This window comes from Suillus subalutaceus (genome assembly GCF_016647625.1).
Source record: "Suillus subalutaceus strain FC151 chromosome Unknown DFJ58scaffold_81, whole genome shotgun sequence".
NCBI lineage: Eukaryota > Fungi > Basidiomycota > Agaricomycetes > Boletales > Suillaceae > Suillus > Suillus subalutaceus.
Window position 1 is genome coordinate 50,041 of NW_024540330.1, and position 23,317 is coordinate 73,357.

The window sequence follows — 23,317 nt, forward strand, 5'->3', positions numbered from 1 at the left end:
GCTACTCAATCTTATCTCATAGCAAGTTCAGTCACGTCGTCGGCCCGTCATGTTTACGATCTGCAAGAGCTTTCCCGGAACTCTGAATCCATGGTGCCCTGAATGTCTCGCGCTTGAAGTCAACGTTGGAGCAGGTTGGAGTTTGCCCTGAGGCTTGTGGCTAAGGGTATGAGCTGTTGTTAGGACCATCCTTTCTCGATCTACTTATTGCCCATTTCACTCAGACTGATCAACAACGATCTGTCGATCGGGGCCCAACCAATGTTGTTTCACAGGAGCGTCCGAATGCGTGGAAGGTGCCGGAGACTGGAGACCAAAAATTCCCGTGAGCTTCCAACAAGTTCTGGTCTTTGCAAGCCTCGATCTTCTACATCCGTGATGAGAAAGAGACATTGGAAGAACGTTGTGGACGAGGAGAGGACTCAGAGGAGAAACGAGTGTGAGCTCCACGTACGTGTATTCACATGTTGTCGATGGCTGGTCGGCATGAACCAGAATATTGAGATAGATACCGCTAGCTTGCTGCTCGTATCCAGATGATATCGATCGTTTAGCACACTGCAAGATAGATAGTGTATGTTTGGCATACAATACAAGTTGGGCAGTGAGACGGACAATGTGGCGAATTCGAATGGTGTTGTGTTACTGACGTACTGTAACACTCGAACGATTACAAATCGAGAACATGATTCTCCGTGTCAAATTTCGAAGGCGATAGTTGCTCCTGAATGGCACATTATTAAAACCTGCATAGTTCCCCATGTTCGTGGCGTACGTTTTCATTTCATCGGACCGAGGAACTCACGTGTCAACTCGCGGAATCCGGTGGTTAAACAAGATCAGTGACTAACCCGAATTATTTAGCCGCACATCCTCGCATCTTGGCCTTGGCCTACTACGACTAAGTACTAGCAACTGAATCCGACCCACATCCTCTGACCGTCTGCTACTCACGAGGCCTCTAATTGAATAAACAAGGGGAACTGCGGCATGAGGTATGTGCCGCACGCAATATCTGCTTTACTAAACTAACCGTGTAGGGCGGAGGACTTGCCAAAGGATTTAACATCCTTTATCACTCGAACAACTCAAGACCACGTCAACGGAGGTGGATTTGGCGATGTCTGGAAATGCAATTACAACGCAAATGGTACTTCAGCCGTCGTCAGTCCACGTGTTAGACTCGTTTACCATGCGCTGGCTTACGCCGACCAATCGATCAACACATAAGGTCGCGGTCAAGGCCTTCAGATATCCAGAGCAATATTATGATTCAGAAAAAATAAACAAGGTAAGAGTTATGAGGTCCGGATATATTAGCACATGCTACTTATACCATTTGTATCATCCAGAAAATTAACAGGGAAATTGGCATTTTGATGATACTAAGCCATGACAATATTGTACCGTTGTTGGGTACAGCGACAGGATTTGGACGGAGGCCGGAGTTGCTCGGCTTAGTAACTCCGTGGATTCCCAACGGCACGTTGAATGTCTACCTGGCATCTCAACACAACGAACTAACGATGCTGGACCGTTCACGCATGGTGAGCAGAATTTTTATCACGCCCTTTCTCTTATCAAGGCTGACTCGAAGTTGGAAGTTGAAGGACGTCAGTGCTGGACTGCGTTACTGTTAGTTTCATATATTTTCTCATGCTTTGGTAACCTACCATGGGTGCAGTGCACTCGGTACCTGTCGTGCACGGGGATATAACAGGGGTGAGCCCGGAGCTGCTGGGGTATCCTCAAAAACTAATGAAACGGTAGGCGAATATATTGATCGACGAGGGAGGCCAGGCGAAGCTAATCGATTTTGGTCTCTCCACCGTTGTCCTGCCCCTTCTCGGCCAGCTACACTTGGCTGCAACATCGATACATGCAGGTGCTATCCCCTACGCAGCACCAGAACTTCTAACAAGTGATATTGGTGACCTACCTTTGGAAAAAACGAAAACGGACATCTACTCTTTTGGTTGCGTAATGCTTCAAGTGAGTTGGTTGTTGTGGTCACAAGATGTTTGCCTGGGGACTCATCAAACAAGATTCTCTCGGGTCGGCGCCCTTGGTCTGAGATCACTCAAAACCTGGAATTGCGTGTTTATGGTCTGATATGCCAAGGTCATAGTCCGCAGCGCCCCACTGGCCACCCTGCAATAATGGACTCAGATTGGGACATCATTCAAAAATGTCTGCAATTCAAATTTCAACTTCGGCCTTCAGCAGATGAAGTATTTGACCTCGTCATGCGTAGGGTTTTGTCATCAGGTCAGCTTGCATAGTTCGTGGTGCTTCTTTAACCATCCACTCATCTGAGCTTCAAGATTCTTCCAGCCCACCTAACGGTCCTCCCGATGATGCATCATTCAACACTGATTCTTGGCCATCACTCCCGAGTCTCAGCACTGGTCCCGTAACAGCGTTCAGCACTGATTCTTGTAAGTTGCATCCATGTCGAGTAAGTGTCGAGGCGAATATATTTCATCATCATGAGTAGTTCGATCGACTGGCTTCCTGAGACATGAACAGAGACAATCAGCACCATCACCACCGCTACCTCCAAGCGCATCGTTGAGCAACCACGAAGTACGTGCTCTACTTCTCGAGACGCATTACCGCAGAGAGCTTACTGATCGAATATAACAGATGCGCCTACGGCAAAGAAATATTGTTATATTCGGTGAAACCGGCTCAGGGAAAAGTTCTATTGTCAACACAATCGCACAATCGCAGCTCGCAAAGACATCCAACGATGCACATGGATGCACTTCTACCGCTCAACGCTACCCAGTAGAAATTTCAGGCCAGCGATTCGTCCTAATTGACACCGCAGGTCTCAACTTAGGGACTGCGGACACAGTGCCGGCGACTAAAGCAGAAAAACAGTTGAAGAATTTGTTGCGTGAGCGCATGAGCTCTAGGTTGGATGGAATCAGCCTTCTGGTATACTGTATGTGCAGCACAATTGCCCCCCACGTCCTTGTTAAGGCCTACAACAAATTCTACTCTGAAATCTGCCAGAAGAAGGTTCCGATTGTTGTCGTCATCACAGGATTGGAGAAAGAGACTCGCATGGAGAGTTGGTGGGATACCAACAGGGAAAAATTCGAGGGCATGGATTTCGCAGACCATGCTTGCGTCACAGCGCTTTGGGAACACCCAAGCTTCCCGGACAACATCACTCATCGTATTGGAGAGTCGGGCAACATTCTGCGCAACCTTATTTTGAACAAATGCTTGGATTTGGCGGTTGACGACGGCTCGGATTTGGCGGTCGACAAGAACTGGTTGAAGCAGATAGGTGGCCGGATTGTTAAGAGGAGACAAATGACGAACTGGAAGTAAAACGTCAGACTTAGGAGATTATGCTGGTACCGTGTATTACTTGCAGGGTGTTCAAATGTTCAAGTTCCTCGTCCCCCTCCGAATCCCAGCTTCTTTATTCCACTCATCCACGCTTCGCCTCAGACGTATCCGTGTCCTTGCACGATGTAAAGTGCATAATCAGATGTCTTACCCGACACTAGTACTCAGACACGCCCCCGATGCCCATGTCCTCCGAATTGCCTATCGCTCCAGCGACGCTGACATGTTCAGCTCTAGCGTCCCCTTTCCCATCATGCAGCTCCCTACTCCTGTGCCATTTTCCCCAGATCCGTGTGCTGAAATCACCCTCGTAGAAGTCGACCTCGCCTTTTGAAATCCAACTCTTGCTGGTGTGCGTGGTCTTCTTTGCAGGAATTTTGATGTTCGCTGGCAACGTGACCCTACTTGGGGCGAGCGGTCTCTGAGGATACTGGTCCAAACTGGAATAGTGACACATTAGCAACTCAACTCGAGCATTGAATATCGAATCTTAATGTATGCATTCCTCTCTACCTTGGTCACACTTCGCAGAGGCACTGACTATGCGTGTGACTGAATTCTCATGTTGATCTCATCATTCCAGACCGACTCTCACTAGCACTCTGCTGTCCCTATATATGTCGGGGCCGGGCTCAAGTAAATTCCGCTCATTGACGGATTTGGGCGCAGTGCAAGCGATGATGAGACGGAACGAACGGAGGAGCGTCAGAATTTGAAATTTTGAACAGAAGCCACGATAACAGGGTATCATGAAAACCAACCTGGTTCCGACCGCAGCACTGCTGCTCAACTAAGCACCTGCGGCTACAGCATGCCCAAGTGACACGAATAGCAGGTCCACCACCACCATCCTTCTCGCCGCTGACTATTCTGTTGCGCATTACTGTGCTTGACCTGGCTTTTGACCTGTCTGTAACCACGACATCGTTTCTCCTCCGAGTCAGGGTCATAAAACGAGAAGCACTGTTAGACCCACATCTTCGGACGAACGCGACAGATACACCACCATATGGCACACAGGCTCGTCTGCACCTCAAAAGAGAATTAATCGCACATGGTTATGTCATGATCGACGGTGCCGAAACAGTTCATTGTAAGTAATTCTTGAAGGAGATGGGCTGGGGGTGCTGATATGCACAGCCTGGGACGGGATACTATATATATATGATACGTTATATGGATGTATCTCCTAGCTATTATTTTCAAACATGTAAACGTCATCTCGCAGCTGCAATCATATATAAGTATACAGATTGTGTAAAAGACCAAAGCTAAGTAGAACAGGCAAGCACGTGGCAGGGAAGCTTAAGACTCCCATTCAAATCCCGCTTCAAAAGGCAGTGCAAGCTTTAACTTTATGACACTGCCTCAGAGTCAGATCTCAGACTCTGCAGACAAACGGTTGTATCGACGTGCCGGCGCACCGAGTTCAATGTATGGCGTCCCCATTCTTTGGTACACCTATAACGGCAGTACTGCCTTGAACTTGCTCGCGCAGCTTTCCGTGACATATCCCGACGTTACTTAAAGCTTGGTTACTCACATCGAGAAATGTCCAGACTTACCCCACTGACTCTTTTCTCCATATTCTTCACCAACCACTTCTTTCTAGAGATCATCGAGGCAGCTTTATATATTGATATTTGATCCAGTCATGTTCAACATCAATGGCAGACGTGTTTTAGCGCTGAAAGGTATGAGTGCTGCACCTCACATCATCCCTCTTCCCATTCTCACATTCAGTCATGCAGTGATCGCTGGCATGAACCTTCCTATTCCATCTGATCCCATGCCCATCGGTTATTATGTCCGTGTCTCTACCTCCAATGGTCGGTGGAACACCACCATCAAGGCTGCAGAGGCGAACCACAATGTTTCATGGAATGAAACTCTCAACATCCACGGGCCCCCACTGACATTTTTCCGGCGGCTCATGTCCATGTTCTCCCGTACATCCGAAAAAATGCGCCTCGAAATTCATGCCTTATACGAGTTTGGGCCCCCTGAGCCTGCATATGCGTTTGAGCCCCCTGAGTCTGTATGTGTGTTTGAGACAACTTTCGAACAACTGCTCGGACGTGGCGGACAATCCAGTAAGTCCTCATTCCTCACCTTAAGCTATATCTTCGTCTCCTCACATCGGTTCCAAAGCAACACTCCCGGCTATCAATAACCTGGGTATATCTCTTATATTGGAAGCGCAGCGTAGTATTGAAATAACTCCACACGCATCATCAGGCAGCCCCGAAGTACGAAGCCTACTTCTCAAGCCACATCACGCCTACTAATAAAATGTAGCAGACGCGCGAACGGGAAAGAAACATTGTTATCTTCGGCGAGACTGGCTCTGGGAAAAGTTCGTTCATCAACACAATCGCACAAAGGCAGCTTGCAAGGACATTCAATGATGCACATGGGTGCACTTCTACCCCTGAACGCTATCCAGTAGAAATTTCCGGCAGGAAATACGTCCTGATTGATACCCCAGGTCTCAATGAGCCGCCCGAAGGCACAGTACCAGACGTGAAGGCAAAAGAACTGTTGAATAGCCTGTTGCGTGAGCTCATGGGCTCTAGGTCGGATGACATCGGCCTTCTAGTGTACTGCGTGCGCAGCAGGACTCACCCTTACAACTTCGTTAAGGCCTATAACAAGGTCTACTCTGAGATCTGCCATAAGAGAGTACCAATCATCCTCGTCGTCGAAGGATGGAGGAATGAGCGGGAAATGGAGAGTTGGTGGATTACCAACGCCGAGCAATGCAATAGATATGGTATGCATTTCGAAAACTATCCATACGACTCAGCTGCAGAGCAGATTGGCTTTTGCCCAACCTCATTGCAAAGCACTATGCAGTCGACACCAGTCGGTCTAAGGGTGTTCCAGGAGCGTGATGCGCATCGTCTCATGGTCAAAGTACTACCCGGTGAATAACAGCAAAGTTTCTCATTATCGAGTCAAACGATCACGATGACGCTGGAGGTCTATTCTCGACATTCAATCCTACTGGAGACCTCGAAGATGATTCTATGAAACAACAGTTGGCGCAGGACTTACACGGTCTTATTTGACACTCCCGTCCCCATCCAAAATAAGTGGGGAGATTAGAAGCTTTGCCGGATTTTCATGTGGAGTGGAGTTCATTTTATCACGACGTACATGATATTTTTCTTGTTCAACATGCACAGTCAGCGTCATTTTATTTTCGTATTGTCTCCACTCCACCCTTTTACTTATTCCCTGTCGTGGTTTGTACTACATCATTAAGTCAAAGACTGAGTACCGAATTCTTCATCCGATTCAGAGTTGAAGGCATCTATGGAATTAATAGGGTCGCAACTAAATGAAAACGTCCCGTTGATGACACTTGGCAAGTGAACCTGGTAGACTGTAAAAAGTTGAGTTTATCCTCGAAGAAGGGGTTGGGCTTTGGTCGTGCGAGTGCTTTACATAGCAGGAGCGGTGGGATGGGCGCGGGTATCGAAGGGACGTTCAAGTTCATTGGTTGGATGTATGAACGTGCACCTAGTTGATGGAAGCTGGAAAGTCAAGGGCAGAAGAGATATCGACTGGTCGATGTCAGATGAGTGTCAGTTTATGCTGACAAGGTTAATAACGTACGAGGCAGGGGTATTGAGGACCAACTCGAAAAGTCGGGGAGACTAGTATGGGGAGAAATGATTCGTTGTAAGTAACAAAACGGGGTGCCGATATCGATTGCACAGAAAAATGAGGACACACTATATGTACTAAGATACGTTAGCTATTTTGAAATATCAACGGTGTCGTGGTCTCCCGCAGGTGCAATACATATTGAGATGCAACTCAGTGTAAAAGACTGATGCTTTGGGTTGGAATTGACGGTGCTTGCGGTTGTTGAGGACGATGAGCTTGTGGCGTTGGTTGAAGTTGATTGTAAGAAAAGTGCTGTCTTCGAGCTGGGTGACAATCAGAGGGCTCAGTTATTTTGCCGCATCACTGCGGGCGTAGCTATTTTAATCGGTTGTCATAACACAAAGTCCGAGCATCAATAATATCGAACTTGCACTGCAGTAGTGAGAGGTTGCGGGATGTTGCCCTTGGAGCATGGGGGCTGTGGAAGTGTAGGAGTTTGAAGCTTACATAAGGGTATGTGACTGTGCACTCGGAGTCATAACAGGTGCTACAAACTCCCAGTTACTATATGTCGCCTCATTCGAATGGATGTTTTGATCGAGAACCTAATCTGTGTTCGACTTTTTTCTGCGACATATTCACGGGAATTCGAAAGAAGAACAGGATGTATGGACAGCTGGTTGTTGAAACCACGAGGATCATCAGCTTAAACGCTCATCGCACTGCCGTTCTTCCGCGTGTTATTGCTGCGGCTTCTGCCTCATATATTGACTTTGATTTGCGTACCGTGGAGCCTGCAGTGAGACTCAGATAAGTGATCATGACCTGATCGAACCTGCAATGCGATATCATTCATTGATTGCACCTTAGCGTCAGTCCAAACAACCTTTGCCTGGCTTGCGGACGTCATTTGAACTGGACGGCTGTCCAGACTCCAGATAGTGATCAGCGGGCATACCGAGTGGGTCCAGTCAGTCGTGTTCTCACCGGATGGTGCTCGCATCGCATCTGGTCCGGTGCGGCTGTGGGATGCAGCATCTGGACAGGCATGTCAGGAGTACACCGAGGCAAATTATTTCTCTCTGAATACAGGTTGCACTGCCCCTCACACACAGGAGCATCCCACCATGTCACCCAACACTTCGTTTCGTTCTCATCTAGCTCCAAGTTGGAACACGCACTGTGCAACCCTGCTTACCTTTTGAGGGTATCTTTCATCATGATTCTAATTCGACCCCTTTCTTGCTGCAGGCTGATGGGTGGATGATGGGACCCAGTCGTCGACTCCTTTTCTGGTCACCTCCCGGTTCCTGACATGCATTTTATACTCCTCGGACTTCATTGGTAATCCCAAGAGGAGGCGTCGAGCTTGATTTGAGCCGCATGGCACATGGGACGCACTGGTCAAGTTGCCGAGATGTGTAAGTTCTTAGTTTTTAATATCCGTCCCTCGCATTTGCTGAATTCAAGGCATCTAGCCGTACTTCGCGATGATATTATTGCGGTAGTCGATGTTAGATATATATGAATCAAGTGTCAAATTTCACTCCCTGTTGATCTTAATTGTCGCTCAACGTTGTCGCCATCTTAGACATGGCCAGACTAGGTACACTCTGTTCCAGCGCCCAGTTGTCGTTTTATTCCCATATAATCGAGTCTGTCAACATCGAGCATCTTACAGAGCGCCCTCGTCTTTATATGATGTATCACCCAACGTGATCCAATGCGCATGCATGTATGCAGGAGTGATCGAACTTCATTTGAACTCTGACAGAATATTCAGCGCCCAGGGACAATAGTTGCCTGCCACGACTATTCCTGAAGGCAAGGAACAAACAATTACCCGGGTTTCTTCGATCAATCGATCTCCAGGTGGGAAGAGCACCACAACACTGATCAGCGTTGCATGCTGAAATACTTTGAGCGCATTGCTGGTGGTGTCGTCCACGCTTTACATGACCATGCTGTCAAATACACTGGTGATCTAGGCATAGTCCCACAAATCAAGTAATCATTCGATCAAATATTCTATCCTACTACACACAGATTTCACCCTTCAGGTCATTGACGTTTTGCAAACGCGCAAAATGGAGGCCTAGCGTAGTGTACAATAAACATCTCTGCAAATCTCATCCTTGGCTCGAGAGACATCTAACAAATTCGACCAATGCACTGAACGATGCTATTAGAATGTATCACCCAAATCTTGTTTGAAATGACTTACCGAACAGGACATCCAGTCATTCCTTTCTCTTGGTATGGCATCGGGCGCGTGAACTACAATGAAATTATCAGTGATCGGAACTAACAATGGAGAGGCAGTCATGATAAAAGACGCATTCCGAATAACGCCATTGTTTAGATCACACTTGTGCTCACGGCATACGTCCTGCATTTGATTTCCCAAGCGACAAGTTCCTACCTCCATATTCCAGCAATATCAAGGTGAGCACATCGGACAAAGGGTTCCTGTCCATCCTTGGCCTCGATGCCATCCACGAACGCCTTAAGAAACAGCGCAGCGGTGCATGAACTTGTTGGTTTCCCACCAGCCTAAAAAACAAAAGACTATTAACGTCAAGTTCAAGCAAGACTAACGTGAAGATAAATGACCGACGTTGTACAAGTCAGCGTTATATCAGTAGATCTGTAGGCCATAATCCTCGTTGAGGGGCATGCGCCAAAAGCGATCGTACTCGCTTTCTCGGGCAACACTCAGTCGGTCCCAAAGGACATCGGAGGTCTAATACAAAAGTTCAGTCAATGGCATGTCGGCGAGTAGTGATAAAATAACGAACCGTGAAAACACCAGTGTAAATCTCACCCAGCGCGACTTCCATAGCCCTATCAATAATAAATTCAGGTTGGGAAGTGTGAATGATCAATACATACCCGATGAGAGTGGCAATGTCGATGACAGAGTGGGGCTTGAACTCGGTTAATGCGTAGTACAATGCATCAAGCTTTGAGGAAGTTAGAATTCACCACGACGTCAGTAGATAGCAAGGGTACTCACCAGCTAGAACAAGATGTTGCCGACTTCGGCGGATTTGCCATTCATAGCGTAGATTCTGGCAGATGTGGTTCACAGGACGAGAAGATGATTGCGAGGGAGGATGGAAGCTTCCAGCGGTAGAATGGCACCAACGGGGAGTTGATTGAACGATCCGTGGCCTTCACTTGGAACTTGACTGCCAGGAGAGTTGTACGTAGTAGCAGTGTATGTAGCGAAGTCTATATTCTGGAGGGAGGACGGATGAGAATGATTTGCCGGATTGTCAGATAAGCTAGAGCTGACATTCCAGGCAAGTCAACCACGGAGTAAAAGAGAAGTGTTGCAAAATAGACTAGTACTTACTTTACGTACCCTGGGTTGGGCCAGGTGAAATTGACGCGGTCCTGCCGCGCCTGCCGCGGTCGTGACGCGCCTGTAACGCGTCTTATGTGACGTGGCCCCGTCACAAATACTAGGGTACAGATTATGTTCAAACACTATCTTACGTCACTCTAAATGAATTCCAAACACTTTGAATCCTCGCTAATGATCAATATATGAGTGTCCATCTGCGTACAGGCCCTGAAATGCAGCATTCACCTCTCACCAATTTGCTTGATCATGGCGGCCCGTGTTCGTACTTCTTGGGGAATGTTCTGTGCCTCTTGTGTTTGTATTGTATTGTCTCTGATCGATCTACGTTTGTTTTCAGACAGCAGTGTGAAATATCGTATCACTGTGTCAAGTCTCGACCCCACTTTATCAAGTCCGGGAGCCTCTGTACTCTGTACTACCACGTCAAGCCCCCCCAACCATGCCATGTCAAGCTTCAGCCAGGCTGGGTCAAGCACTACTCACACCACGACAAGTCCAACATATTCGCAGCCTCTGTACTAATGTAAACTTCCACACTTTCCTATGCTGCGTCAGGGCCCACTTGTATGCCGTGTCAAGCATAGCACATGCCGCGTCAGTGCCGCATCACAGGCGCGTCAATCAAGTTGTGCCACGTCAATGCCGCGTCATGGCCGCGTCAGACCTCATCCATGCCGCGTCACACCTATACATGTCGCGTCAAACCTCATTTCAATAACTGTCAGCGTCACTTAGTAAGTCAGATATACAAGCATTCTACGGACAGTGGCACTCCAAAAAATCATTACTCCAGCCTCCACTCCTATGGCCTAGGGCAGAACTGGTATCGCGCTGTTGAAAATCTATATACCCATGCCTTTTGTGAGTGCTTTGAGATACGGAGTGCACCATACTCTAGGAATTAATCCAACATGTATTCAATTTTTTCTATTCCAGTGAGAGAGGGGATTAAAATTGTTCAGATCAACCGCTGGTTGGGGACCTGATTTCCTGCTATGACCGCTCGGGTGCGCCGTTTCACTGATGCTCTTTGCGAACTCAAATTCGACAAGTAGAACAGGTAATGTAATCGACTCATGAAGCAAGGCTGAATGAGTGGGATTTACTCAACCATTCATTACATTCTGGACCGATTGCGACTTCGAGGATCCATGTTCTCAAGCCGAACTCGAAGATGCAGCAAGAGCGCTCCTCAAAGGTTGTCAACAGCATTATCGATCTCAGGTCACACGCGTCAAAAAAAATTAGTGAAGTCATTGACCCTGCCAAAGCGTCTGAGACAAATTTCCCGCGTCAAGGCTCGTCAGTGCCAAGAAAATAGTCATTAGCTGATGACTAGCTTGTAGTATATGTGCCTATGGTGAATAAAATCAACGAAGGAATGATCATGAACCCATTCAACTTGATGTGAGAGTCGAGTATAGAACATAGGAATGAGTTACACTAGCGCATTTAGTAGCCGCGTGAATGCCGCGTCACACCCGCGTCACGACCGCGGCAGGCGCAGCAGGACCGCATCAAAATAGCTACGCCCCCCTGGGTTGATCCGGCCGCGGCGCCGCGCGCTTCAACCTCACAGAACACTGATCTGCTTGACAGTTCCATGCCTTCTTGCGCAACATGTTGTCTGACAGCCTAGTGTCAAGGGCCCTAAGGTTCAGGCAGTGCTTCGTCACATGCGGATTCTTCGAGCGAAAGTGTGGAATGCCTTGAACCTTCATTTCAGCTTTTCGATCAACATTGCACCACACAACATGCTCCTACTACCCTACAAATCTATGCCCATTGTAAATGAGGCTGTGGATGGCTGCGAGTCGCTTCTGTCCTGTTTACATCAGAGCTGCAGTGTGGATGCCACATGCATGCTGTGGTTCCCTCACTTATAATTCATCAGGACTTAACACGGCATTTTTCGTGAGCTCCAGTATACATCTTACTCTCAAGTGCTAGTCCCTCAGCCATATGTCAAGCTTCGTCCCTGGTCATTTCATTGAATACCCTCCACCTTTTGGAGAGGAGCCGAGCCACCAAGAACGCCCCCAGGACCCAGGTCAGACAGACCTTGTGATCAGTGAAATGCTACAAGTCACTGTCAATAGTATGTGTCATACTAGTCTTCATTTAGCACGTACCAATGATTTTCCAAAGTGATTCTGGCGACACTTTATTTCATCATTACTCAGCTATTTCGTGTCGCGACAGACTCCGTGCCAGACCCACTCAATAATACCCTCCAAACTTTGGGTGAGGAGCCACGCTACCCAGGACACACCCAGGACCCGGAGGAGATACACAGTGGAGTGCAACAAGTCGTCATTACTGGTATGGAATATGTATCTCTGCTCAGCTCATATTAACAATTTCCTTCAAGCTATTCACGCAACTGGTCTCACTCTTGGTCTCCGACGCATCCCCACTGGTTTCCATGTGGTAGTAAAGACAGATGGTGCTGAATTCCAGACGAGCAACAAACCAGTACACGTAGATCAGGCCGTCGTCGAATGGACTGAGCCCATACTTCTGTGTGTCGTCTTTAATCTCATCTTTCATGCACGTATTGAGAAGGACTCTAGGCCGTGCGAGCCATCCTCTACAGTTTGGGTCAGCATGTATGCCTCATTTGAATTGGGTCCCATGCTCTCTCATGGTGAAGTCCTGCGTACATTTAAGATCTCCATTTGAGAATTACTGGATCACAGCAAAGTTCACATCGTCAGTAGCGTCATTTGCAAATAACATTTGATGGATGTTAACGAGTTTCACAGCCATAATCTTTCAGCCCAAGCAGGGGGAAGTCGTATCCCCGTGTACTTCACTGTTCATGACACTGGAGCAGCGAATTTCTGATGAAAACGACGCCGCAGCTCTTTGCCCCCTGACTACCATGAGTGATTAATGCAATCTAGCATTCTGATGTTGAGAGCTTGTAACGTGTAGCTTACATATCGCTATATGGATGTGTTAGCACTAAACACGGATGCCGGACATCGTCTTCTCGCGCGATACCACAGGACGCAGAACAGTAGCGATCTTGACCAATCCATAAACCACTTTGAATGCGCCTCGGATCTCTGCCCCATGGACCATCCCTGCTGCCCTGCAGCACTGTTCAATCTAGCTACCGCAAACTTTCTTAGTTGCCAAGCTGAAGGAAGACACCTCGACCTCGACATCCCCATTAATTTGTTCCAAGAGGCCCTTGATTTGCGTCCCAGTGATCATCCAGACCGAACCGTTACCCAGCTTCATCTTTCCATTGCTCTGCTCTCTCGCAAACGGGGATTTCAAACGGATGCTAATGCAGCCGAAGAGTTACTGAGCGAAGTTCTCGATGTCTGCCACGCCAACAGCCACATTTACAGAGCAGCTTTGATTGCAGTCAAAACATCCGCTTTGCATTCTATGGGAAGCATTGATGCAAATGATCTTGGGCAGGAGCGGCCTGCCACATCCATGCTTCAATTATCGCCGAATCAACTTGCTCTTCGAGCAGAGCGGTGTTTGCAGAGGGATGAGCCCCGTGCCTTAGATGAAGTGATATCCCTTCATTATGATGCATTGGGATACTACAACTCTGAGCATGCGTGCCGAGGGCAATTGCTAGGTATTCTGGCTGTGATGCTAATCACTCGCTTCGAACGTCGAGGCAATGAGGAAGACTTGGACCAGGCTATCGCACTTCAGAGTGAAGTACTGGCTTTGTGCCCAGTTGGTCACACAGATCGGTCCATCTCATTACATAACCTCACGACTCAACTCTCCTGCCACTTTGAGCACCGAGGCAAGGACGAAGACTTGGATCAGGCCATCACACTTCAGATGGAAGCGCTGGCTTTGTTCCCAGTCGGTCACGCAGATCGGTCCAAGTCATTAAATAACCTCGCAATTGAACTCTCCTCACGCTTTGAGCACCGAGGTAACTATGAAGACTTGAATCAGGCTATCGCACTTGACATGGAAGCACTAGCCTTGCGCCCGGTTGGTCACGCAGATCGGTCTATGTCATTAAATAACCTCGCGATTCGACTCTCCACCTGCTTTGAGTACCGAGGCAATGTCGAAGAGTTGGATCAGGCTATCGCACTTCAGACAGAAGCGCTGGCTTTGCGCCCTGTCGGTCACACAGAGCGGTCCAAGTCATTAAATAACCTTGCAAATCAACTCTCCTTCCGCTTTGAGCGCCGAGGCAATGTTGAAGACTTGGATCAGGCTATCACACTTGACAGGGAAGCGTTGGGTTTGTGCCCGGTCGGTCACGCAGATTGGTCCAAGTCATTAGGTAGCCTTGCGAATCGACTCTCCTCCCACTTTGAGCACCGAGGCAATGACGAAGACTTGAATCAGGCTATCATACTGAACAAGGAAGCGCTGGCTTTGCTCCCGGTCGGTCACACAGATTGGTCCATGTCATCAAATAACCTCGCGACTCAACTCTCCACCCGCTTTGAGCACCGAGGCAACAACGAAGACTTGAATCAGGCTATCGCACTGAACAGGGAAGCGCTGGCTTCGCGCCTGGTCAGTCACACAGATTGGTCCATGTCATTAAATAACCTTGCGAATCAACTCTCCTCCCGCTTTCAGCACCGAGGCAACGACAAAGACTTGGATCAGGCTATCGCACTTCACAGGGAAGCGCTGGCTTTGCGCCCGGTCGATCACGCAGATCGATCTAAGTCATTAAGTAACCTTGCGAATCAACTCTCCATTCGCTTTCTGCACCGAGGCAATAGAGAAGACCTTGACGAGTCACGAGAGAATCTATGCTGTGCATTGACTCTCTTAACGCAACATGATCCTCGTCAATTAATAGTCCTTGAGTCGCTAGCTGATGTCCATCTATCATTCCATCGTTCAGGGCTTGATAGCACCGGCGCGGGCGAAGATACCGATAGTCTGAATGTGGCAATGCATCATCTCAACGCAGCAGCAAATGTTGTTTCTGCAGGTTTGCTGTCTCACCTGCGAGCCAGTCTGCGTTGGGTTCGCCATGCTCGTCAACATTCACATGATACTGAACTGGAGGCTCATGCAACTTCCATGCAACTTCTGGACGCTTACATGTCCACGACAGCTTCAATATTGTCTCGTCACAATATCATGAAGGACTTCCCAAGTACACTTGCTGTGGATGCTGCATCGTGTGCTCTTCGCAGTGGTGACGTGTGTCGCGCTGTTGAGTTGTTGGAACAAGGCAGGACTATCATCTGGACCCAGATGACACGCCTCCGCACGCCTCTTGACAGCCTCCAGACATGCGACGATCGTGCAGCAGCCCTGATCAAGAAATTCAGAGACCTCAGCTCCCTCCTCGATAAACCTTCTGTGAATGATCGAGAAGCAACCCCAAGAGTCAATGTAGAAGCAGAAGAAACCCGGTACAGATGTTTGGTGAAGGACTGGAATGGAACTGTAGAAGAGATCTGCAAGATCGAGGGCTTTTCCCATTTCCTCCTTCCCCCCTTATTCTCGGATCTTCAAGATGCAGCTCATGATGGGCCTATCATCGTGCTCATCACAAGCGAGTTGTCTTGTGATGCCATTATTATCCCGCACAAACAACCTCCCACTAAGATTCCACTCCCTACCAATCTTGAGAAACTCCAGACATTGGCGGCCAGACTCCAACACAGAAGTACGCCAGCGTTGACAACAGCATTGACGGAGTTGTGGGATGAGGTCGTCCGCCTGGTGGTCGAAAATCTGGGCGGATTTGCACGGCCAGGCTCCCAAATATGGTGGTGCCCGATGTCTGTCTTCAATTTCCTGCCATTGCACGCTGCAGGCCAGTACTGGAAAGACGGACAGTTCCTTTCACAGTTCTACATCTCTTCATACACGCCATTGCTTATTGTGCTGATAAAGGCTCGCAGACATAACAGGTCTCTGTCAGTATCTTTTGCTGCTATCGGTCAGGATCACCCAGCTGGTGCTTCGCACACTTTGGAATGTGTGGAGCCTGAACTGGAATTGGTGCGGAGTCTTTTACCCCCTCCCCCAACTGTTTCCTTCACCAAGATAACAAGCGTTGATGCAACGAAATCGAGGGCACTGTGCGCGCTGCAAGAGAATACTTGGCTCCATTTTTTGTGTCACGGGACACAGAATTTTGATGAACCCTTCAATTCAGCCTTTCTGATGCGCGACCGACCGCTTTCACTCCTCGATATCACCCAAATCCAAATGGATCTCTCTCAGCATCAATTTGCATTTCTGTCTGCCTGTGAAACTGCAGTCGGTGACTTTAAGACACCCGATGAAGTGATACACCTAGCGGCTGGCCTGCAATTTGTTGGGGTTAAGAGTGTCGTTGGGACATTATGGACAGTCGACGATGATACTGTGCAGTGCTTAGTCGAGGCATTTTACAAAAACTTTTGTGGGGATGGCAAAATGAATTCCAAGCGAGCTGCCCGAGCGCTGCACAAAGCGGTCCAATCGTTGGCTTGCGACAAGGATATGTCCTTGGAGCAGCGCATAGTGTTCGTGCATATTGGCATATGATCAATTTTGTGCGTACTCCAGCTTGTTGATTAACGTGTTAATCTGACGACTGCAAGCCGTGGCTACGTGCAGCCTGTTGCCAAGAACATAAATCTCTTCATTTCGGACTGTGGAACTGTATACCTCCCCAACATGTGCACCCGATGTAAACTTCTATTTGTATTTTCCAGTCTGTTGCCTCAGAACCGCAGGTAAACACTCCTAAAATGCACTGGTGGGTAAGAATGAGGTTCAAAGTCGTATGACTGTTGTGGTATGACACCTCGGCAAGACACGATTACGCTGCGTAGGAGCATTCTTGAATGTACAACATCAACAAAATTCCACACTGCGTCAATGCGCTTATACAATCTGTATGCTGCAATGCAGCTGTGTATCGCAGTCATTAACCATTCCCTGAGAGATATGGAGGGAGACTGGGACAGACCCCAGCTGTCTATTCAGAACAACGTGGAGTAATCAGTGATTTCAACCCACGACGATGACGACAAGTTTTGCGTATCTCCTGGCCAGTGCGAACTCAAATCCAAGTACGAGAGATCAACAGTTCTAAATTACAAATAGATATATAATTACAAAAATTTCTGTCCCAAAAGGACGAGCGAGACGAAAAAAGCCGACGACTTCAACTCTGCAGAGATGCATCTGACCCAGTCACCTATTTATCTGCTCAACTTCATAACGGAGCCTCGCAGCAAGTGGACCGAACCGACTTTATATTCCACGAACGTAACGGGCTCCCACTGGCAAGTACTGCGAAAGCCAAACGAGGGCCTTGACTTGTTTGTGGGTTAGATTCGAGACTGTCGAGGTTGTTGAACATCATTGGATATAATCGCGCGCTGAAAATTTTTAGTGAGGAGGAAAGCAGGTAACTTGAAAGCTGCCGCAGCGTCAAATTGACTTGGACTTCGGACACGGCCGGATGTTGTGATATTACATAAATGGTAAGTGACATAAGTATCACCTCGAACATTTGACCGCGTTTGTGCTTTGTCAATTACTTAGCGTCACAACGCTTGCAACAAGAATTTGCACGTTACCATTAATATTATTTGGTAGGCCTACTTGGTATTAACCCTCCAGAAACAAATTGGGAACCCAGCTGTCTGGACAACACATAGTGTATACTTCCGGCTATCAAGCCTTTCAAGGCCAACATTGGGTCAAGGACTCATTCAAAATTCATGCCAACTTCAATCATATGGAAAGGTTCACACAGCCAGCTTACACATCTCATCTAGGCTCTTGTCCCTCAATATTTCCCCTCCAAATCCTTCGTCATGTCAAACATTGGCAGACATGTTTTAGCACTAGAAGGTAAAGTACTGTACATCCTTCGGTTTCCCTGTTCTCATGTTGCCGTATGCAGTTATCGCGGCCATGAAACGTCCCTTTCCATCTACTTGCATGCCTACTGGCCATTACGTCCGTGTGTCTACATCCAATGGTCAATGGAACATCACCGTCAAGACAGCAATGGCCGACTGCAGTATTTCTTGGAATGAGACTTTCACTATCCTTGGGTGCCCTCTGATGTTTCTCCCGTGCCTCATGTCCATCTTTTCCGGCAAATCAAAGACAATCCACCTCGAAAGTCGCGCATCATATGAGTTTGGACCAAGTGAGCTTGTGGGTGCATTTAAGACGACTTTCGGACATGTACTCATAAGCGACGGAGAGTCCAGTAAGCCCTCCCTGCCCCTGTACCATTTCCCCCAGATCTGTGTGCTGAAATCACCCTCGTAGAAGTCGGCTTCGTCTTTTGGAATCAAGCTCTTGCTGGTGTGCATAGTCTTCTTTGCAGGAATTTTGATGTTCGCTGGGAACGTGACCCTACTTAGGGCAGGCGGTCTTTGAGGATACTGGTCCATAACTGGAATAGTGGTGCATCGGCAACTCAACTCAAGCATTGAATATTGAATCTCAATGTATGCATTCCTCTCTACCTTGGTCACACTTCGCAGAAGCACTGACTATATGTGACTGAATTCGCACATTGATCTCATCATTCCAGATCGACTCTCACTAGCACTGCTGTCCCTATATATGTCAGAGCCGGGATCAAGTAAATTCCATATCTTGGCGCTCATTGACAGGTCTAGGCGCAGTGCAAGTGGTGATGAGATGGAACGAACCAAGGAATGTTGAAATTTGAAATTTCGAACAGAAGCCATAATAGTAGGTACCGTGAACTCTGATAACAGGGTATCAGATCTAAAAACGACCGGGTTTCGATAACAGCACTGCCGCCCAACTAGGCGCCTGCAACTACAGCATGCCCAAGTGGTCCGAATGGTAGGTCCCTTCAATACCTCCACCATCATTGACTATTATGTTGTGCATTACTGTGCTTGACCTGGCTTTTTACCCCTCTGTGACCACAACATCATTTCTCGATCGGGCCTCAAGCTCAAACCTCAGGGACCATAAAACGAGAAGCGCTGTTGGACTCACCTTTTCGGACGAGCGCAACAGATGTACCACCATATCCAGGTGCACAGGCTCATCTGCACCTCAAAAGAGAACTAGAGTCTAGTCGCGCATGGTTATGTCATGGTCGACAGTAATTAAGGAAATGGTCTGGGGGTGCCGATATGCACAGCCCGAGAACTGTCACTGCCAGTGGGAGTGGCGCAGCGACGGGATAACGTATATATGATACGTTATAGGTATATTCAGGTATGTATCTCCTAGGTGTCATGGTTATTTTCGAACGTTTAAATGTCGTCTTGCAGCTGCAATCATATATAAGTATACAGATTATGTTAAAGAGCAACGCTAAGCAGAAATTATACATATGATTAACGGGCAAGCATATGTGTGGAGCAGCCAGACGCCCAGAGCACGGGGAAGCTTACCCCATTCAAATCCCGCCTTCCAAAGGCAGTGTAAGCTTTAACTTTATATCACTACTCAGACTCTGCAGACAAACGGTTGTATCGACATACCGGCACACCGAGTTCAATATTATGGCAACTTGGAGCGTTCCCATTCTTTGGTATACCTATAACGGCAAGCTTTGATCAAGTACTGCCTTGAACTAGGCTCACGCAGCTTTCCGTGACATATCCTGACGTAGTACTATAAAGCTCGGTTCCTCACATTGATAAATGTCCAGACTCGCCCCACTCACTTTTTTCTCCACCAACCACTTCTTTCTAGAGATCCCTAAGGCGGTTTTATATATTGGCATTTGATCAACAGTCATGTTAAACATCATTGGCAGACATGTTTTAGCACTGGAAGGTATGAGTACTGTACCTCACATCATCCCTCTTCCCCTTCTCATGTTCATACATGCAGTGGTCGCTGGCACGAACCTTCCCGTTCCATCAGATCGCGCGCCCATCGGTTATTATGTCCGTGTCTCTACCTCCAATGGTGGGTGGAACACCACCATCAAGACTGCAGAGGCGAACTACAATGTTTCTTGGAACAAAATCCTCAACATCCACGGGCCCCCACTGACATTTCTCCAGCGGCTCAAGTCCATCTTCTCCCACACGTCCGAAACAATCCACCTCGAAATTCATGCCTTATATGAGTCTGGGCCCCCTGAGCCTGAATGTGCGTTTGAGCCCCCTGGGCCTGTATGTGTGTTTAAGACAACTTTCGAGCAATTGCTTGAATGTGGCGGACAGTCCAGTAAGTCCGCAGTCCTCACCTTAAGCTATATCTTCGTCTCCTCACATCGGTTCCAAAGCAACACTCCCGGCTATCAATAACCAGGACATATCTCCTATGTTGGAAGCGCAGCGTAGTATTGAAATAACTCCGCACGCTGTCTTCTTACTTGAGGGTCTTATATGTTGAACAGAATACAATGACTATCACAATTGTATTCTTTAAGACTAAGGTGCCAGCTCCTCAAGTTCACGGTCAACGGATGTCACAACCCTTATAACGAATTAACGCAGGGGCAGAGACTAGGACTCAAACAAGGATATCACAACAAAGAGGAAAGGATAGCAGGGACGTCTTAGGATTGCTAGCAGTAAGCTAATACAAAAGAGGTTTGAACTGAAGAACTACTGACTACAACGAGCTACCTATATACATATATTGAAACGGAGATTGAATCTGAATCTGAACTAACTAACCAATCATTAAATAGAAAAGGGAATCGTACGATGTTTCTAAATATAACTACACTATGATGTCATGGAACGTGTGATGGCTGTGCAAGGGTTCTCGAAGGTTCTGGAGTCACGTGACTTGATCGCTTGAGTAAGGAAGTCGAAATCAGGGATGTCGGAGATAACGGTAGTAGGCGCTAACGGAATAGAGAAGTTCGGGTTAGGGTTTGGAAAGGTTATAGGTATAAACGCTGACTGGGCGCTAACTACAGGCGCTTGTGACGGGCGCTTAACGGGTGTTTTACGAGTGTTCAAGAAAGAATAATGGTTTGTGTTTGGAATTCGTGACATTACCCCCTCTCTAGGGTGAGCGTCATCGCGAACGTAGGATGGTCGAATGTTCTTTTCTCTCCATTGTTTGAAAGCGTCTGTATCCAAAATAGACCCAAGAATTCGTTTGGATTTGGCAGCCGTGGGGTTCTTCTTATGGAATTCCGCAATTAGAATCGGGGAGTTTTTAACGTTTTCTTCTGGCTCCCATGTCGACTCCTCTATCGGATATCCTTCCCATTTTACTCGGTATTGCACTTTTCCTCGGAATTGTCGGCTATCTAGTACTTCTTCTACGACAAATTCTTCCTGATCGTCAACAATGTCTGGAGGTGGTCGGGTGGGTTGAGAATGAGGGATCATTTGAGATGCATAATATGAAGTAAGCAATTCCACATGGAAAACCGGGTGAATCTTATAACTTTCTGGCAATTTCAATTTATAGTTCACTTCACCGGTCTTCTCTAGTATTTCAAAGGGCCCAAGACGACGATCTGACAACTTTTGACTTGGACGACGTTGTTTGATATTCTTTGCGTCTAGCCAGACCTTGTCTCCCTTTTGATACTGAGGTGCGTCTTTAACTCCTCGGTCATAGAAGCGTTTCATGCGTTCATTAACCATCTTTAGAGTGTTTTCCGCATCATCTCTTGCTTCTCTCATTTGATCGGCTCTCTCATCGGCGGCGGGAATAAAGGATGTAGAGTTCGGTGATATTGTGAATTCGGGGTTATATCCATAGAGGACTTTGAACGGACTGTGACCAGGTTACTGTGACTGCATTGTTGTGTGAAAATTCTGCTATTGGCAGCCAAGATACCCAATCGTTCTGTCTGTACGAGGCAAACATGCGCAAGTACTGTTCAACTTCTTGATTTACGCGTTCTGTTTGTCCGTCTGTTCTGGGATGATAGGAGGTCGAGGCAGACCATTTAATTCCTAATCTTTTTGATACTTGTCCCATAAACTTCGAAATGAACTGCGTTCCTCTGTCCGAAATCACTTTCTTTGGTGTACCATGATGTTTCCATACGTTCTTTAGAAATAGCTCGGCAATTCCCTTCGAGTCTACGTCTTTGGTGGTGGGAATGAAATGTGATTGTTTTGAAAATCGATCAACGACAACAAATATACTGTCACATCCTTCACTCTTCGGCAAATCCACTATCAGGTCGCATGAGATCGTTTGCCAAGGTCCTTCTGGGACTTCATTTGGCTGTAAAGGTCCCGTTGGTCTACTTGGGAACACTTTTGTTTGTTTGCATCGATCGCAACCGTCTACGTAATCATGGATATACTTCGTCATTGAAGGCCACCAATAGTTTCTGGAAATTAATTCTAAGGTTTTGGCACGTCCAGGGTGTCCAGCCGGTGGAGAATCGTGAAACAACTCCAGTATTTCTCGGCGGATCTCCTTATCGTTTGGAACATATACCAGTCCTCGGAACAACACCAATCCATCCTCGACATTCCATTCTTCGATTCCTCTGCGCAATTGTACCGGTGCTACTTTTAGTGTTTCTAGCGCTTTCATTACTTCGGGCTCTCGTTCTGTGCTCTTCCTTATCTTTTTCATGAGCGAACTTTCTCCTTCTATGAGAACTTGGCCTCGTTTAGCAGCTTTGATTTTGAAAAATTCCGGTTTTAACAAAATGCGGTCAGAATTATCGTTTTCTACCCCCCCTCTGTGGTCTTCTCTCCGAGATAGACGGTCGGCTTTGTCATTGACTACACCAGGCTTATGTTGGAGCGTAAATTCATACTCCGCCAGGAACAAACTCCATCTGGCTTGCCTTCTTGTCAACTTCTGACTCGTCATAAAGTACTCGAGGTTCTTGTGATCTGTCCAGATCTCCACATGTTGGGGTTTTCCCTGCACATAGTGCCTCCACTCTTCCAACGCACGAATAATTGCTAATAACTCTTTATCGTGAATGTCGTAATTTCTCTCTGCATCATTCATCGACTTTGAGTAATAAGCCACTGGGTGCCATAGGCCATCTTCCATCAGTTGAGATAAAACTGCTCCTGTTGCGTAATCTGAAGCATCTGT

At 47.4% G+C, this 23,317-nt stretch overlaps 7 protein-coding genes across 7 annotated transcripts; 6 read left to right on the forward strand and 1 right to left on the reverse strand.

Annotated features, from left to right (window-relative positions):
* The first annotated feature begins 740 nt into the window (after window positions 1-740).
* DFJ58DRAFT_474388 (kinase-like domain-containing protein) lies at window positions 741-2,699 on the forward strand. Its single transcript, XM_041380557.1, has 11 exons — window positions 741-771; window positions 844-995; window positions 1,041-1,164; window positions 1,232-1,291; window positions 1,353-1,547; window positions 1,605-1,635; window positions 1,685-1,722; window positions 1,771-1,992; window positions 2,046-2,268; window positions 2,325-2,586; window positions 2,647-2,699. Exons 2-10 carry the CDS (start codon window positions 991-993, stop codon window positions 2,495-2,497), a joined length of 1,071 nt encoding a protein of 356 aa, XP_041241987.1. The 5' UTR covers window positions 741-771; window positions 844-990; the 3' UTR covers window positions 2,498-2,586; window positions 2,647-2,699.
* Window positions 2,645-3,455, forward strand: DFJ58DRAFT_474380 (P-loop containing nucleoside triphosphate hydrolase protein; the record flags this gene model as incomplete). The annotated part of the gene is made up of 1 exon (XM_041380556.1): window positions 2,645-3,455. A coding segment is annotated over one exon (701 nt), but the record flags the coding sequence as incomplete, so codon positions are not given.
* Window positions 3,456-4,733: 1,278 nt separating this feature from the next.
* On the forward strand, window positions 4,734-6,308 carry DFJ58DRAFT_890906 (P-loop containing nucleoside triphosphate hydrolase protein). Its single transcript, XM_041394743.1, has 3 exons — window positions 4,734-5,459; window positions 5,518-5,615; window positions 5,668-6,308. The coding sequence occupies exons 1-3, from the start codon at window positions 5,021-5,023 to the stop codon at window positions 6,298-6,300; spliced, it is 1,170 nt and encodes a 389-aa protein (XP_041241989.1). The 5' UTR covers window positions 4,734-5,020; the 3' UTR covers window positions 6,301-6,308.
* A 2,802-nt stretch (window positions 6,309-9,110) lies between these two features.
* Window positions 9,111-10,042, reverse strand: DFJ58DRAFT_717108 (uncharacterized protein; the record flags this gene model as incomplete). The annotated part of the gene is made up of 6 exons (XM_041384324.1): window positions 9,111-9,153; window positions 9,206-9,258; window positions 9,442-9,534; window positions 9,780-9,825; window positions 9,874-9,944; window positions 10,022-10,042. 6 exons carry the CDS (start codon window positions 10,040-10,042, stop codon window positions 9,111-9,113), a joined length of 327 nt encoding a protein of 108 aa, XP_041241990.1.
* Window positions 10,043-12,313: 2,271 nt separating this feature from the next.
* Window positions 12,314-13,033, forward strand: DFJ58DRAFT_729961 (uncharacterized protein; the record flags this gene model as incomplete). The annotated part of the gene is made up of 3 exons (XM_041385813.1): window positions 12,314-12,449; window positions 12,500-12,673; window positions 12,723-13,033. The coding sequence occupies 3 exons, from the start codon at window positions 12,314-12,316 to the stop codon at window positions 13,031-13,033; spliced, it is 621 nt and encodes a 206-aa protein (XP_041241991.1).
* Window positions 13,034-13,303: 270 nt separating this feature from the next.
* Window positions 13,304-16,855, forward strand: DFJ58DRAFT_662963 (CHAT domain-containing protein; the record flags this gene model as incomplete). Its single annotated transcript, XM_041382329.1, has 2 exons — window positions 13,304-13,585; window positions 13,790-16,855. 2 exons carry the CDS (start codon window positions 13,304-13,306, stop codon window positions 16,853-16,855), a joined length of 3,348 nt encoding a protein of 1,115 aa, XP_041241992.1.
* Window positions 16,856-18,138: 1,283 nt separating this feature from the next.
* Window positions 18,139-18,699, forward strand: DFJ58DRAFT_729963 (uncharacterized protein; the record flags this gene model as incomplete). Its single annotated transcript, XM_041385814.1, has 3 exons — window positions 18,139-18,175; window positions 18,228-18,542; window positions 18,605-18,699. The coding sequence occupies 3 exons, from the start codon at window positions 18,139-18,141 to the stop codon at window positions 18,697-18,699; spliced, it is 447 nt and encodes a 148-aa protein (XP_041241993.1).
* Window positions 18,700-23,317: the final 4,618 nt, after the last annotated feature.

Excerpts from the sequence above, each read along its gene's own strand:
- DFJ58DRAFT_890906 (XM_041394743.1), top strand. The coding sequence starts at position 5,021 with ATGTTCAACATCAATGGCAGACGTGTTTTAGCGCTGAAAGGTATGAGT. Across the intron at positions 5,460-5,517 it reads CGGACGTGGCGGACAATCCA|CAACACTCCCGGCTATCAAT; the intron begins GTAAGTCCTCAT and ends TCGGTTCCAAAG. Across the intron at positions 5,616-5,667 it reads CATCATCAGGCAGCCCCGAA|ACGCGCGAACGGGAAAGAAA; the intron begins GTACGAAGCCTA and ends AAAATGTAGCAG.
- DFJ58DRAFT_474388 (XM_041380557.1), top strand. Across the intron at positions 1,165-1,231 it reads CAAATGGTACTTCAGCCGTC|GTCGCGGTCAAGGCCTTCAG; the intron begins GTCAGTCCACGT and ends TCAACACATAAG. Across the intron at positions 1,548-1,604 it reads TGCTGGACCGTTCACGCATG|TTGAAGGACGTCAGTGCTGG; the intron begins GTGAGCAGAATT and ends CGAAGTTGGAAG.